The sequence below is a fragment of the Urocampus carinirostris genome, chromosome 18 (genome assembly GCF_059441175.1).
Source record: "Urocampus carinirostris isolate Australia breed hairy pipefish chromosome 18, RoL_Ucar_1.0, whole genome shotgun sequence".
NCBI lineage: Eukaryota > Metazoa > Chordata > Actinopteri > Syngnathiformes > Syngnathidae > Urocampus > Urocampus carinirostris.
In genome coordinates, this window is record NC_142366.1 from 15,052,402 (window position 1) to 15,067,870 (window position 15,469).

Genomic DNA, 15,469 nt, shown 5'->3' on the forward strand with positions numbered 1-15,469 from the left:
CAAACCCTAACCATAATTCTTTCTTAAACCCTAACCAAACCCTACGCCTATTCTAAACCCAAACCAAACCCCATCCCTACTCCAAACCCTACCTCTATCCCATGTTTTAGCCAAACCATAACCATAATTCTTACTTAAACGCTAGCCAAACCCTACCCCTATCCGAAACTATCCAAACCTTAACCAAACCCAACCCCAAACTCTAGCCAAACCATACCTTTAGCTGAACCCTAACAATACTCTTAACCAAACCCTACGGCTATTCTAGACCCAAACCAAACCCCATCCCTACTCCAAACCCTACCTCTATCCCACGCTCCAGCCAAACCCTAACCATAATTCTTTCTTAAACCCTAACCAAACCCTACGCCTATTCTAAACCCAAACCCTATCCCTACTCCAAACCCTACCTCTATCCCATGCTCCAGCCAAACCATAACCATAATTCTTTCTTAAACCCTAACCAAACCCTACGCCTATTCTAAACCCAAACCAAACCCTATCCCTACTCCAAACCCTACCTCTATTCCATGCTCCAGCCAAACCATAACCATAATTCTTCCTTAAACCCTAACCAAACCCTACGCCTATTCTCAATACTAACCAAACCCTATCCCTACTCCAAATCCTACTTCTATCCCAACTTCCAGCCAAACCATAATTCTTACCCAAACCCTAGCCTTAACCCCAACTAACCGAACCCTAGCCTAATCATACTCTTACCCAAACACTAAGCCTAAACATAACCCAACGCAAGCCCCTCCTTAATGTTAGTGTTGCAACATCGCAGTGAGATGTGACTTTGTGAAAAAAAAAAAGTCAGCGAGAGAGAAGCCTGGTCTGAACATTTTAGCCGGAATTCGGGTCCGGTCAGGCCCGAGCCTCAAAATCTTACCTGTGGTTTTAGACCAGCGCCGAGGCCCCCGGCGTTATTGCTTTCAGGCTGCCGTGGCAGATGAGCAGGGCGGCGACGGCGGGGGCCTCGGGCCGGGCGGGGGGGATGAAGACGGGGCAGGATCGGGTGCGGGCGTGGCTCTTGCGGCCGCTCCCCCGGGACTGGCCCACCAGTTCGCTGACGGTGCCCAGCAGCGAGGGAGGCGGCTGGGGCAGCGAGGGCGGCGGGGGACGCCAGCGCTCCTCTTTGTGCTTGATGGAGTACCAAGTCAGGAAGATGAAGACGAACCCTAAAAACTTGAGGCTGGCCGCCAGGCCGAAGTACACGAAGCGGAAGGCGGTGACGTCGTATTCCCAACAGGAGCCGTGAACGCCGCAGTCTTGCTGCCACAGCATGCACGTTGTGTCGATCACCGCGCCGAAATAGATGGGCGTCGGGATGTACGCTGGCAAAAAAAATCAAATAGGGCTTGAGTGGACTTGGAGGCATATGGTCGGAACACTTTTTTTCGACCACTCTCTAACACGGAGCAGTACCTCTTGAAGCGCATCTTCCAAAAGTAAGTTCAACTCAACTTTAGTTACATTTACAGAGCATATTATTTTATGAAATGTTTATTTTCTGGTACATATTTTCCCTTTTGTGATGTATATTTTGCACCTTCCAATCAGTACTATATGTATCATTTTGTTTTTGTTTTTTTGCACCTCACTACAAGTATTGACATTTTTATCATCTTACCGCCAATATTTTGTAGTTATTTTGTGCTTGGAATAAATATGACGCCGTTTTGGGCACTTCGCAGTCCACAATAAATGTGTAGGTTTTTTCCTTACCTTAAAAATAACATCGTTTCTTTGCTCCTTACAAAAAATATTGTTTTTTGGCACCGTACAATATTATGTATTTTGTTGAGCTTTACTATACATTTTTCCTAGTTTATCTGGTGCCTTAAAATCAATATATGCCAATTTTTAGCACCTTAGAATAAATATGTAGGAATATTTGCAACCCTTTTTTTGTGCCTTGTGTTAAATATTTGTCATTTTTTTTTTGCACCTTATAATGATAGTGGAATAAGAAAGCTTGATGTGGTTGAGAAAATAGTTGGATCGCTCGTTTTCAGCCACTTTTTACCATGGAGGAAGAAGTTCCCTAACTCTTGAAGCGGATCTTCCAAAAGGTAAGTAACTCAACTTAATTTATTTTTATAGAGCATGTTATTTTATGAAATGTCTATTTTTAGTACAAAATAATATAAATTATTTTGCGCCTTATAATGATGATCCGCAAATGTGTAAATATGACTTTTTGGTGCCTTATTATTGTAATGTCATTTTTTAGGCTTATAGTAAAAATTACGTCATTTGTTTATGATAGTTTTTTGTCATTATTGAGCGTTACAATAAAATATTAAATGTTTTTTGTACCTATTTTTTGTGCCTTACATCAATTATTGTTTTTTAATATTTTTTTGTGGGGTTTTTTGGTGTGCCTTATGCTGAATGTTATCCCAATTTTTGCTCCTGATGATAAATATGTATTTTTTGTGCCTAACAATAAGTATTAGTTGATTTTATTTTTCATGTTTTGTGCCTGATCATAAATATAACATTGTTTTTGTGTGCCTAACAATATTAATTGATTTTGGGGGGGCTTACAATAAACATTTAGTTGTTTAGCTCGTGCCTTATGATAAATGTTGTGCCAAATTTTGATCCTTGCGATTAATATTAGTGGTTTTTGTGCCTAATGACAAATAATGGTCTTTTTTTTTTACAACTTATGATAAATCTGATAAAGTGATTTCTGTGCCTTAGTTTTTGCTCCTTACAATAAATATATATATTTTTGTGTGTCTTATCACAAATATAACGTCATATTTGTGCCTTACAATAAATATTTTGTGTTTTTTCGGGCACCTTACAATAAATATTGTGGGTTGTTTTTTTTACAACTTACTACATGTCTCATGTAATTTTTGGCACCTTTCTTTATACATCATGCTGTTTTTTCACTATTTTATCGATATAATTTTTATTTTGCTACTTACTACATTATCAAGCAGTGTCTTACACCTTTATAGACCCAAATGTTCTGTTTTTTTTCCTACATTATTATGCAGATACATTTTTGCACCTTCGCATAGATTTCAGGTAGTTATTTTTGCCTTTTGCCGCTGGATGGCAGCATTGCACTACAATACAGTCTGTAAATTGAATCATTGGCAGACACACCACAGGAAATGGTGCCCCTAGTGGTTAAGGTGATCTGACAAACCGTATACATATATACATATCTATATATCCTTACAATTGTATGTCTCTCTTTGGACATTACTATACAAAACAAGTTATTTTTTACAACACATATGCCATTTATCACCCTTTGTGCGTCCATGGCTGCCATTTACCCAGTGCTGTTGTGTGTTATACTAGCCACCGGGTGGCAGCATTCCAAATGAATCTCTGTAAAATGAACGAATGCAATACGCAATACTCACCCAAAGTTCTAAGAAGGACAAACTGCATTCCCAGAGCAAAAGGCCTCTCTTCTTCATCCACCGACCTGAAAGTACACACGAGATTAGGGAAAACAACGACAGTGAGGCGACGGTTTCGTGCGCCTCACCTGAGTGTGACGATGATGGCGGAAGGCTGAGCGCAGGCGGTGATGAGCGTGACGATGAAGAGGAAAACCAGGAAAGGGATGAGCGTGTTGCAGGTCCGCTCGCACTTTCCCTGCGCGGCGAATCCGTTCTCGTTCAGGTAGGTCTTCACGATGACTAACTGGAGCTGGTTGACCGGGCCGCTGCCCGAATGCGGCGTGATCACCTGCCGGCTTTGCACGCAGCTGCATTCCGTGTAGTTCCTCGTCTGGGGAGAATGAAACGATGGGTTTCAGGGGGCTGCATCGCGGTTGATTTTTTTTTTAGCCGACCAATCATATTTCAGATAAACAATCAATAGTGAAATAGCAAATATCAAGTTATAATTGGACAGTGTATAGATAGATAGATAGATACTTTATTCATCCCCGCAGGGAAATTCACATTTCCAGCAGCATCCCTACGCTGAGAACAATACAATAAAAAAGCAAAAAGAATACAATATACAAATACCCAATGTGACGTGCTACAAAAAATACAGACTGCAATAAAAGTACAGTAATATGCAATGTAGGGGGTGTGGTTTAATGTGGGCCTTTACTCCGCCGGGTGGAGTTAAAAAGCCTCATGGCATGAGGAAGAAAAGATCTCTTTAGTCTGTCCGTGGTACAAGACAGTGACAGCAGTCTGTCGCTGAAGCTGCTCTTCTGTCTGGATATAATGCTGTGTAGCTGATGTGATGAATTGTCCATGATTGACCGCAGCTTTTTCAGTGCCCGTCTCTCAGCTACTGTTGTCAGGCTGTCGAGCTCTGTGCCCACAACAGAGCTCACTTTCCTCGCCAGTTTATTGAGACGAGAGGCATCTACGTATAAGCTGTTTGTCAAAAAATACAAACATTTATAATGTAAATGGTCAGCATTTCTATAGCGCTTTTTAAGTCACCGAAAACCTCCGAGAGCAATTTACAATGTGCTTCACACTTACCCGTTCACACACTCACACGCCGATAGCGGTGTCAGCTAAGCAAGGCAACTACAAGCTTATTATGGCCATTAGTGGAGAACAGATGCTCCTCCTACTTATGACCATTCGACTTACGTAAGACGGTAGATACGAAAAAAAATTCCGTGATGTCGAAAAATATCCGGACATTGTTGTAAGTTAGATTTTGTATTGTGTTGCCCTTTTTCCAAGTACAGGACATTACTGTAGTGCTCATTTCCACCACTACCAGCGCATGGCGCTGTGAGAGCTCACACAGCATCCACCCTGAAGAAGAAATCTGGCTTCTACTTCCTAGTTCGTGTGTAAACATTCTATATTGTATCTCCAGCGCGCTAAGAACTTCGACATATTCATTGTTTAATATCTCGGGCATTCATTTAATATTGTTGGTGTACAGTGTAAAGAACAAGTGAGCCGTTTCTTTTGAAATGAAAGTGGAATAAGAAAGCCTGATGCGGTTGAGAAAATGGTCGGAACACTTTTTTTTCGGCCACTTTCTACCACGGGGGAGAACGTCGCCTAACTCTTGAAGCTCATCTTCCAAAAGTAAGTTAAACTTAACTTTATAGAGCATATTATTTTATAAAATGTTTATTTTTTGTCCCCCCAAAAAATACAGGTTACTTATATAAACCTTAAGCATGCATTTCATACAAAATATAGCAATGAAGCAACATACCAACAAATTCAACTTACGAAAAATCGTCCAGAACCTATTTCGCTCGTAAGTAGGGCAGCGTCTGTATTTAATATAACAAAACTTTTCTACTTAAGGCATTTTGAACGTGAAAAACGAGGGTTTACTCTATTTTCCAGACTTAAAGGTGCTTCAGTTGAAATGATGCAACTACAAAAAATAGTATTTTATTGTTATTGTTCTTCATTCATTTATTCTGAATATGCATCGCAAGCAGTGCAAGGCTTCCTGATCATTGTCCCAAAAACAATTCGGAAAATGAAAGCATTTAAAAATGGAAAAAAAGAAAAATGAGGAAGCTTCATAAACCACAAAACGTAGTACCGTATTTTCCGCAATATAAGGCGCACATAAAATCTGATTTTTTTTAAAAAAGCCGACTATGCGCCTTATAATCCGGTGCGCCTTATATATGGATCAATATTGAATTACAAGGTCTCGCAACTTACGGTAAGCAGCCACCGACTCCATTTTTCGCGTAGAAGAAGAAGTGCGCTGTGCATACTGGGAAATATTAACGATTCTCTTTTATTTGTGCGTTTGTATAAAGACCCTGAAATGGCTCCTATTAAGAGACACGCTTACAACGCAGAGTTTAAACTCAAGGCGATCAGTCACGCAGTAGAACACGGGAATAGAGCAGCAGCGAGAGAGTTCAACATTAATGAATCGAACACGAGAGTGGCTCGAGCCGGCAGAATTAAGAGTCCCCCTAGGAACTCGCTAACTGAACAATGGTTCCATGGGTGAATTATGTAAAACCCACTACAACGTTTTACATTTTACAGTTATCATGTTATGGCTTTACTGTTATTGTTTTGCACTTGTTGTTTTTGCACATTACGAGTGTCACTATATTGCGATTGCACTAACGTTTCATTTACCATCACAGTATCAGACGTTTTTTTGCGTGTTGACTGAATGGAGGAAAAGTAAAATGTTATGCCTTGCTGTTGTTCAAAGATGTTAAAGATGTGTCACGAAAATGCTTTACCTCAGAGAAAATAATAAAACGGCTGTTTATTCATTTTGGGAGTGAATGGAGTTCTGGAAAGCTTGTTTGTTATCTATTAATAATGTTTGACTGACCTATCTGACTGTTTTGTTGACATTCCCTTTAGCGCGGCACCATCTAACGGTTGCATAACGTAACTACATCCTCTACTGTAGCCAAGTCAAGTTTAGTCACATTTTTTTATGACGCCCTTAATCACAAAAATGTCTCGAAGGACTGCACAGGATTACAATTACAAAATTGCACAATTACCTGATCTTAAACCAGCATGCACTTATAGCGCCTTATAATGGGGTGCGCCTTATGTATGGAAAAAGTTTAAAAATATATCATACATTGAAGGCGCGCCTTATAACACGGTGCGCCTTATAGTGCGGAAAATACGGTAATGGAAATGTTTGTCATATACAAGACACACTGGACTATATGGCGGAAGAAATTGATTTAATATTTGGGATGCCCTTTTCAAGCCATATTTTTGTCTTCCAATAGCAGCCGCATGATGACGACAAAGTATCATATAAATCAAATCGAATCAAATGTATTTGTACAGCACATTTCAGGCAAAATAAAATCACCACCCGAAGTGCTGTATAAAAACATTTAGTATACAGCAAGACAGTAAAATCCCCGCTAAAACCCAAAACAACTCATACACACGCACACACAATGGTTAGAATACAATAAGAAGAAAATAAGTAGTGATAGAGATATGGCAAGGCACAGACTAGCCATGTGAGGAAAGGGAACAAAGGGAGACTTAACCGCACTGATAGGGATGGCGGCCGATGGCCTCTGGATTTTCAGCCTTTGAGCCAAACCCTACAAGTGTGATAACCTCAAATAAGGAAACAATGAAATAGAAAAATAAAAAATAAAAATAAAAACAACTGCAGAACAAAACATAAAAGTGAAGTACAGTGGCTTTCGAAACTATTTGGCCCCCTTGAACTTTGTGACATTTTGCCACATTTCAGACTTCAAAGATAAAAAACTAATTTCTTGTGAAGCATCAACAATAAGTGGGACACAATCATGAAGTGGAACACACTTTATTGGATAGTTTAAACTAGATGAGTTTAGGGGGACGGCCCAATCTTGGTAGATTTGCAGTGGTCTGATACTCCTTCCATTTCAATATTATTGCTTGCACAGGGCTCTTTGGGATGTTTAAAGCTTGGGAAATCTTTTTGTATCCAAATCCAGCTTGAAACTTCTCCACAACAGTATCTCGGACCTGCCTGGTGTGTTCCTCGTTCTTCATGATGCTCTCTGCGCTTTAAACAGACCTTTGAGACTGCCACAGTGCAGGTGCATTTATACAGAGACTTGATTACACACTGGTGGATTCCGTTTATCATCGTTAGTCATTTAGATCAACATTGAATCATTCAGAGATCCTCACTGAACTTCTGGACAGAGTTTGCTGCACTGAAAGTAAAGGGGCTGAATCATTTTGCACACCCACTTTTTCGTTTTTATTTGTTAAAAAAGTTTAAGATATCTAATGAAGGGTGTTCCACTTCATGATTGTGTCCCACTTATTGTTGATGCTTCACAAGAAATTACAGATTTATTTCTTTATGTTTGAAGTCTGAAATGTGGCAACAGGTCACAAAGTTCAAGGAGGCCAAAAAGTTTCGCAAGCCACTGTATACCACACAAATAAATCGTTAAAAAAAATCATACGTTGTGATTTCTGGATTTTTCTTTTTAGTTTATCTCTCTCACACAGTGGACATGCACCTACGATGAAAATTTGAAACCCCTCTATGATTTCTGAGTGGGAGGAATAGCAAAATAGCAGGGTGTTCAAATACTTTTTTTCTTCACTGTATATAAGGCACACTGGACTATATGGCGGAGGAAATTGAAGCTGCTCTAAGAGCCAGGGCTGCATTAAAAAACCAAAACGTTTCCAGTCCATTAGGAACACAATTGGCACTTATGAGTTTTCAGGTGCGGGTTACGAGCGGGATTTTGCGGTCTTACCCCGCTGCTGTCGTTGGTGACGGCGCTGCATCCCGCCAGGCAAGGATTGAAGTAAGTGATGCCGTCCGAGCCGCAAACGGGCGCGTATTCGTGGATGCGGCAGCCGCAGTTCACGTTGCAGCTTCCCGTCAGGTTCTTCTGAGTCAGGGTTAGCGTCGGCCTAACACACAGTATTTGTCCGAGTTTACGACTCCTGTTCATAAGATATGGAGGATTTTTACTTAATTTTGTGTTGATCGTCTTTTACTTGTCAGTGTTGTTTTTAGGGGTTTGTCATTTATATTGTTTTCAATCTCTTTTTTTGTAATTTAAAATGTTTTTCTGACAATTATTTTTATTTTTTGTCACATTTAAATTGTCCTTAATTTTTGTGATTGTGATTTTTTTTTCCTTACTACTTTTTTTGCGGTTGTTTTTTTCCTAGATATGTTTTGTAGTTTTTTGTATTTTTCTGATACTAAATTTAATTTTGTGTCAAAAGATTTTTTTCTATGGTATATATTTGATCCAATTATTTTTTTACTGACCTTCAGTTTTTTTATGAGGAATATTTTCCATCTTTATAGTGTTATTTCATTTTTGTCCATTTTTTGGGTCATTTTTTTCCTGTAATTTAGTTAATTTTTTTAGTAATATTTTCCTGATATTATTTTTGGGGGGGCATTTATCTATCTCGATATTTTTTGTCAATATTTTCCTGGCACTTATTTTCATTTTTTTTTTCAAGTTTAAATTTTCCCAGGTTAATAAAAAATGTGCCTTTTTTTCATAAATTCTTCCATATTATTTTGTCATATGTAATTTTCTCTGATATTTCGTTAAACTTCGTGTCATTAGATTTTTTTTTTAATTATATGTTTTATATTATTATATTTATATTCATATTTTTGAAAAAAAAGGCGTTTTTTTGTGTTATTTTTCCAGACATTTCTTTTATATTTTGTTTATTTTTCTCTAGATACTTATATGTTGTTTGTATTTTTTTCATGATATTGTGTTGGTTTTTCTAAAATCTTCCTGATATTTTATTTATTGTTTTACCGGAGATTTTTATTCCTTGATATTTTTTTTTTTTGCCGTTTATATTTTTTTCCTGTTTTTTTTTCACTTCTACTTTTTCCTTTGAAATGTTTTTGTGTTAATGTTTTTTTTCCTGCTTTTTTCTTAAAATACTCGAGTATTTTTATTTTATATATATATATATATGTTTATTGTTTGTATTTTTTTCAAAATACAAAAAAAAAAAACTTTGGCATTTAGAGTTTTTTGTGTGATTTTTTTTTAACTTGTTTGTAGTACTATTTCCTCACATTTTTTTGTATCCAAGCCATTTTTAGTTAAAGGATAATTGTATTATTTTCATGAGATTTGTCTTTTTTTAATTTCCCAATTTTTAATTTATCGTTTTATTATAATTTTCTTCCTTGATATTTTTTGCCATTTTTTTCTGGTATTTCTTTTTTTTGTTACATCTATTTTTTTCCCTTGAAATATTTTTTGTTAACGTTTTTCCCTGATACTTTCCTAAAAACCTAAATTATTTTTTATTTTATCGATATACATTTTTATCATTTGTATTTTTTTCATAATATTTCAAAAAAACCTTGGCATTTAGATTTTTGCATTGATTTTTTTTCTTGTTTTTAATATTTTTCCTGACATTTCTTTTATATTGTAGTCAATTTTATTTTATTTAAAGGATATTTGTATTTTCTTAAGATTTTTTTTTTAAATGTATTGTCTTATTGTATAATTTTTTTCCTTGCCATTTTTTGTCATTTTTTTCTATTCTGGTAAAAAAAAATCCCCTTGAAATGGTGTTGTTGTTTATGTTTTTTCCTGATATTTTTCAAAAACCCATAGCATTTATTTTTTGTCTTTAAATTTTGGTTGTTTGCATTTTTTGCCTGATATTCTATTGACTTGCCATACTACCATGCCAATTGTATTCCTTTCTTCTTTTTTGTTGTTGTTGTTGGTTATTGTTAAAATGTTTTTTGTTGTTGTTTTTTGTTTCCTACCCGGTGGTGTAAGGTATGTTGATGCCTCCCAGGTTGATGCTCTCGCATCCGACGATGAAGAGCGTGGAGAAGCAGAGCAGCGAGACGCCGCTGCAGATCATGGCCAGTTTGGCCGACTCGCGAGCTCCCAACTTCAGTTTCTTGATGATGTAGCCGCCCAGCACGATGCCCACTCCCGCACTCGGCACGATAATTAAACCTGCCAAAAATAAAGGTCATTTTTTTTTAAATTATTTGATAATGATGACAATGAATAAATCCAAAAAAGTTAAAGGGAGCTGTAGGGAATTTGGAACTTTCTCACTCGCTGCTGCCATCTTCTGGATTGTGTCATCATTGCAGCATGTGCAAGCTCCTTATGTTGCGCTTGCAAGTGCGCGCATTTTTTAGAAGCATTCAAATACACTGATAAAAAACTGCAGTGATGTATCTCCAATATCCCAACCCCCACGTTTCTTCCTAATGCCCTGAAACTGCTTCGCTGTAAGTAAGATAAAAGCATATAGGCGTATTAAAATTATATTTATATACGGGCTTTTTGAACTCAGTTGGACATTGTTAAAAAAACATAAAAGAGAAAATATTCTCTTTTCAACTTTTTAAAGACACCTCAAACAACGCACCAACCTTTAAAGAACATGAACGAATAAATAGCATGGAAAAACAAAATTAGTTCTTTAAAACAATAAAACTAAAAACAAAATAAATAAAGTACAATTTAAAAATAGATAAAAAGAAATAAATATAAAAAATTTTAAAACCAGAAATTAATATTTTTTTTTTTTTATGCCATGATACTCTTTAAAATAAAAAAACAATAAAACAAAATAAATTCATTAAGAAAAACAAATTTAAAAAACTAAATAACAAAAAGAATTAAAACATAAAAACTGAAGTCAACTTCTATTAATATTTATGCTATATTAGCCTAAATTTAAAATAATTTTTAGAATAAAAAAAATCAAATATAAAAATGCAATTAAAACACAAATGAATAGATATAAATTTTAACTTTTATTTTCACGCTATTTTATACCTATTAAAAAGATACATGGAATAAAAAAAATTAAAAAGACGTGAATATATAAAAAAATAAAACGCAAATCTATAAAGGTTATTTTATTTTTTATGAAAGTTAATTAAAAAAGATTTAAAAATACATAATTGAATCAAAGTAATTTCTTTCAAGTTATTTCATCCTTCATAATAAAATAGTTAATAAAAAATAAAGTATATATATATATATATATATATATATATATATACAGTTAACTTTTTTAAGCAATCATATAAGAATATATTATGATTAAAATATGAATTTAAAAGAAAATAAAAGTAAATAAAATTCTTTAAAAAATTGCAATAAATACAAGTTAAACCATTTTATTTTGATGCTGATGCTAGGTTCTCCCTAGCAACAGCACCGCCCCTTTGTATCCTAGCAACAGGATGTCAGCGCCCAGCTGATGGTGTTACTTTGTGTGCCTCCATGCGCGGAAATGAGCATATGTCGCTAGCGAGATACTCGCACGCGGCTTTCTGCTGTCGCTTGCCTCCGTAATCCGGCATCAACCCCAGGATTACATCATCGCTAGTCGAATTAACAGCAAAGAGACACGTGTACAAAGTGTTGCGCTATTTTTATGATGTGTATGAAAGTCGGCAGGACAGCCTGACCTGTAAGAGACCGACCTTTTAACGTGCAGTGGCTATTTCAGTGTCATTTGAAGTTTGAGAAAAAACATGGGGGGAAAGGAAACTAATTCTTTCATTCTTTATTTTTCAACACGCTTTGAGGTGCTGTAATGAATAAGCAAATTTTACTTTCTTGAAAAACTGGGGGGTTTTGTATCATGCCCAACCTGTTTTGCAAGAACTTTGAACAAAATAATGGCATAAAAACAAATATATAGAAATATATATATATATATATATATATATATATATATATATATATATATATATATATTTATATTATATATAGTCTAAAACTCATGAGAAAAAGTTAGCGGACACCAGCGCAGACAACTCTGAAAAGTTGCCTGCCCAGCCATAAACTTGCCTGCCCCATTTTTCACAACTTGAAACACAATAAGCAAAAAAAAACAACATTGTTGCAAAGTATTAAGGATTGATGATGATAATATATAACAGAACAACACTTTAAAATTAAGTTTATTTTAAATCTACTTATAACATTCATTGCATGGATATGAGATTGCTGTTTTCCATCTGCCATCAGTATGTACCTGTATTTACTCATCTTCATTCATGCAACGTTTGCGTTGCGTCGTCTGCTACAAGCTACGTGAACTCCTCCTTCCACGATGCTTTTAATGTACGTTTACGTTTTGTAGCGTCATAAATTTTGTTAGCTTCTTTTCAATCTTTCTTCTGGGGCTGAGGTTTTGGTTTGATTCCTAACCACTTTACCATTTTTTCTTGTGTTCTCTGTGCATCTGCTTTGGAAAATGATATGCAAATGCGCGACCACATAACATCGGGAGAGTCCGGAAGCACGAAGTTATTCGATGCAGGCTTCTGATTGGCTGCCGAACTTGCCAAACGAACCGAAATTTCCAAACCGAACAAAGATTTCAAAATCGGAATAAAGCAAACGTTTGATTTGGAAAAAAAAAAAAAAAACGAAAGATTTTTTTGTTCTTGAAAAAGTTGTCGGCCACCCGGGCGGAGATGTTGTGTAAGTTGTACGCCCGACGTAAAAGATGCACGCCCCAGGCATCTGAGCAGACGTTATTTCAAACATTGATATATCCATCCATCCATCATCTGCACCGCTTATCCTCAGTAGGGCCACGGGGGTACTGGAGCCCATCCCAGCTATCTGTGGGCAGGGGTCATTCGACACCCTGAACTGGTTGCCAGCCAACTCACTCGCTCATTCATACTTAGGGACAATTTGTACCAGCCAATTAACCTTACATGCATGTTTTTGGAACATGGGAGGAAACCCCGGCAAGCACGGGGAGAACATGCAAACTCCACACAGGAAGATTTGATGTCATTACTGTAAATATTATAAATAGTCTTTATAATAAAAATAATTGGCTAAAATTTGTGACCAGAACCTGCTTAAAACAATCCACTAAATAATTGGCAAAAACCTGAAGATAAAGCTAAAAAATATTAAAATAACTTGCAAAAACATTTATTTTTAAAAATATATATGGCAAAACCCCTTTTTTATTAGTAAAATAGAATAGAATAGAATATACCTTTATTGTCATTGTTACAACATGGGATATATTGTGACAACGAAATTGGACGTGGCACTCCAGGTCCACATTTTACAGTGAGGATATAAGGAAAACAAAGAGATAAAGGAACAAAGAAGATGTTTCTACTGTCCTTGTTGTATAGGCTTTGTTCTCCTCCGGAGGGGGGTGTATGAGAGGGTGAGGGACAGACAGAGATGGGCGGATCCCTGTCTGTAGTAGTACCTCATTTCATATAATGTATGTTTTCATGAAGTTCTATTTTTTTGAGCCTCAGGGGTTTTTAATGAGGATTCTGACTTTTCGCTGGTGGTTCCGGTCCCCGTTAACGGCGAAAACCGAGGGATCTTCTTAAACAAATGTCTTACCCGTGTAAATGCTGGCGTTGGAGGCGGGTATGCCGAACTGCGACTCGATGAACTTGGGTATAAAGGTGATGAAGGCGGTGACGATGGCGCACTCGGCCGTGTAGGACAGACTGACGAAGAGGAAGGTCACGTTGCTCAGGATCCTCAGCGCCGCCTTGGGGAGGTCTGCGACACCAGAGAAAGACGGTTATTCTTGCACTTTATCTGGTCAAGGGCATCCGTGCCCCCTAACCTGCACCTGAGGCCGCCGTCCTAATAATTACCCGTTGCCGTTTGCTCTCCGTCACTCGCCGATTGTGCGATCGGAGTAAAAAAAACACGCTGTTGCTGGGGAGATCTCGGTGGAGACGGTGAATGGTGTCCTTCTTTTACGGCCCTTCCTTGCTAATTGATCACTTTAATGAGCTATCTGTGCTTTCTCTTCGTTTTCAATACACTTGGTTGACCTCCGTCCCATAATACCCGACAGATCCGACTGGTCAACTTTACGAACGGAGCTCTGGTTTTAAAGTACACATGGTGCAGCGACGACTACAGTGCTTTGCAAAAGTAATGCCCCCCAAAGATCTTTGATATATTGCCATAGTTCAAGTCGTGTTTATTTGTATAGCCCTTAATCACAAGGAGTCTCAAAGGGCTGCACAGACTACAGACTACAGACACCATCCCCTTATATAAAACCTACATGAGGGAAAGGAAAAACTCAAAAACCTCAACATGAGGAAAATGAAGAAACCTTGAGAAGGGACCGACCGCCCATGAGGTCATCCCCCTTCCAGGATGACCAGGCTGCAATGGATGTTCCAATGACAAATAATACACAGATATTGTCAACATAAAATATAGGTTATTCATATGCTATAGAATAGAAGTGTGTTTTAAGCCGAGATTTAAACATTTCCACTGAGGTTGCAGATCGAATCTCAGGGGTCAGGGCATTCCACAGCACCCGGGCCCAGATGGAGAACGCTCTCGAAACCTACAGATCTCTTCTTGGCTCTTGGGATCACTGGTCATAGGTTCGATTCTCCTGCATGTTAAATGTCGAAGTGTCCTTGGGCAAGACACTGAATCCCTAATGCCCCCGATAGCAGGTAGTTGCCTTGCATGGCTCATGCTGCTATTTGTTAGTTAGTGTGGAAAAGGGAAAAGTGTGAAGCACATTGTAAAGTGCTTTGGGAGGTCTTCATTAACTTGAAGAGCGCTATATAAATGCAGATCATTCCATTCCATTGATGTAACTTGCCCAAAGGTCTTGTAAAGGTCTTCAGTGACTTGAAACTAGCTATATAAATGGAGACAATTCATATTTACAATTTAACTTCAAGTGCACCAATGTATTTGAAATGCTTTAGTTTTCAGTTTTTTCTTGTTAGCATAATATAAATTGTGGAATAAATTTGGTTTCTTTTCACCATAGTGAATTACAGTTGAACCTCGGTTCTCGACCATAATCCGTCCCATTTCTTTGTACGAAAACCGATTTGTACGATCACCAAAGCCGTTTTTTCCCATTAAAAGTAATGTAAAATTGTTTTAATCCGTTCCAACACCCTGAATGTGTTTATCTTGAATATTTAACGTAAAGCTAACCCAGGCTAATCGTACGTTCGCGTTAGCGTAATCTTC

The 15,469-nt window shown here is 37.3% G+C and overlaps 1 protein-coding gene across 2 annotated transcripts in view; it reads right to left on the minus strand.

Annotated features, from left to right (window-relative positions):
- Window positions 1–15,469, minus strand: part of slco5a1 (solute carrier organic anion transporter family member 5A1) — a 52,292-nt gene that overhangs the window by 1,162 nt on the left and 35,661 nt on the right. For both annotated transcript variants that reach the window (XM_088322524.1, XM_088322525.1), the window contains exons 5-10: window positions 13,841–14,005; window positions 10,237–10,435; window positions 8,216–8,375; window positions 3,527–3,771; window positions 3,399–3,463; window positions 896–1,340 (exon numbers count right to left, since the gene is read on the minus strand). In XM_088322524.1, coding sequence (XP_088178650.1) covers window positions 904–1,340; window positions 3,399–3,463; window positions 3,527–3,771; window positions 8,216–8,375; window positions 10,237–10,435; window positions 13,841–14,005 — 1,271 coding nt within the window. In that variant the 3' untranslated portion in view covers window positions 896–903. The remainder of the gene's footprint in view (window positions 1–895; window positions 1,341–3,398; window positions 3,464–3,526; window positions 3,772–8,215; window positions 8,376–10,236; window positions 10,436–13,840; window positions 14,006–15,469) is intronic.